Source organism: Wasmannia auropunctata, unplaced genomic scaffold, assembly GCF_000956235.1.
Source record: "Wasmannia auropunctata unplaced genomic scaffold, wasmannia.A_1.0 LD336061.1, whole genome shotgun sequence".
Taxonomy (NCBI): Eukaryota; Metazoa; Arthropoda; class Insecta; order Hymenoptera; family Formicidae; genus Wasmannia; species Wasmannia auropunctata.
The window spans coordinates 1,553,986-1,555,424 of record NW_012026829.1 but is presented as its reverse complement, the minus strand read 5'-3'; the positions used below and the strand labels follow the sequence as shown (position 1 = coordinate 1,555,424).

The following is a 1,439-nucleotide window of genomic DNA, read 5'->3' as shown; positions in this document are numbered from 1 at the left end:
ATATATATATATATATATATATAATAGTACTTTTACTTACATTCCGTGTAGATAGGACTGTATGGTGCAATTATAGCACCGAGATAAATACTCGCGTAAACTGGTATTAACCAATTCAATCGATTTTCAGTTGCGATGCCAATTCTGTCCCCGATTTCTATCCCAAACTTTTGTAAAAACTTTGCTAATTTCACGCTTTTCTGGAGTAGTTCTCTATATGTCATCCGATTTCCGGTTAGTCCATCTATCTACAAGAAAACAATATCTCTTTACAATCATATAAAGTCAATATAATTATGAGATATTCTACAGTAAAAATAAATTCCTTTAGCTTTACATGCTACATGATGATTACTTGATTGCAATGTGTTTAATAATATAACTACAAAAACTGTATTTTTTTATGACTGTTAAAATATATAAAATTGATTAAATACGAGTATCGCCCTTCTTAATCGCTTTCTTAGCTTTCTCGCTGTCTTATCTTATTAGAAAATATTTTTTAAATTTCTAGTATTTGAAATACAAAAGGAAATCAACATAAAAATGTGACAGGAAAAATTTAAAGAGGAAACTCGCGAATTTCACTTCCGGCAATTATAGTGCCGATAAATTTCCAAAGAAAATTTTGTTGTTTTAGCGTGCTCCATTATCTCGCGCAGATCTATAATTCGTAATCGCTACCGTGAGTTTCGTAATTATGACACATACTGCATAAACACGATTGCCGTTCTCGCGCAATTTGTTCAGTATAATTTCTCCCATAGATGCATTTGGCGTTGGCTGTTCGAGACGACGCTCATATATCTTTCCCATCTTTGCAACAATGGAGTAGAGTTTGTTTGACAAGTAGCAGTGTGTTTCTACAAAAAAAATAATTTAATTGTTAAATTAAATTGTTTAGTGCGAGACAATGTTTATATAAAATTTCTCTAGTTTTTAAATTATGAAATAAGGACACTATAACTATAAATTAATATATAATTTAATATTAAAAACGTAATAAAAAATTAAATAGACTGTGTGTACTAGCTCAATAGAAATTTAAATGAATAACCCATTAGATCTTTTAACATTTAACTTTTTTATTATTATATGTTTTTAATATTAAATTATAAACTAACTTATAATTATAGTGTCCTTGTTTTCTTATTTAAAAACTAAAGGAATTTTATATAAACATTGTTTCGCGCGAGAGACTCAGGATCGGGAACCGCAGAAGCCCCAACGCTTCGTTCGCCGTTTTTGTTTTTTTGTCGCCATGTTGTCGGCTTTTCTAATTCATCTAACCTGCAGATTACAAAGTACGGATATTTCAATCAATGAATTAGTACATCACACATTTTATGAAAGTGAACAGAAATTATATATCGCACACTTGAAAGTAATCATAAACAATGTCAAATATAATAATAATAATAATCGTATATTTATACGCA

General features: G+C 29.4%; 1 protein-coding gene across 1 annotated transcript; it reads right to left on the bottom strand.

The window, feature by feature from the left end:
- Window positions 1–32: 32 nt before the first annotated feature.
- LOC105450493 lies at window positions 33–921 on the bottom strand. The gene is made up of 2 exons (XM_011690344.1): window positions 712–921; window positions 33–248 (listed from the first exon to the last, which is right to left on the bottom strand). Exons 1-2 carry the CDS (start codon window positions 814–816, stop codon window positions 33–35), a joined length of 321 nt encoding a protein of 106 aa, XP_011688646.1. The 5' UTR covers window positions 817–921.
- Between the last annotated feature and the right edge of the window lie 518 nt (window positions 922–1,439).

Coding starts and splice junctions, on each gene's coding strand:
- LOC105450493 (XM_011690344.1), bottom strand. CDS start 816: ATGGGAAAGATATATGAGCGTCGTCTCGAACAGCCAACGCCAAATGCA. Junction 249..711: donor ACGGCAATCGTGTTTATGCA/GTATGTGTCATA, acceptor GTTTTCTTGTAG/ATAGATGGACTAACCGGAAA.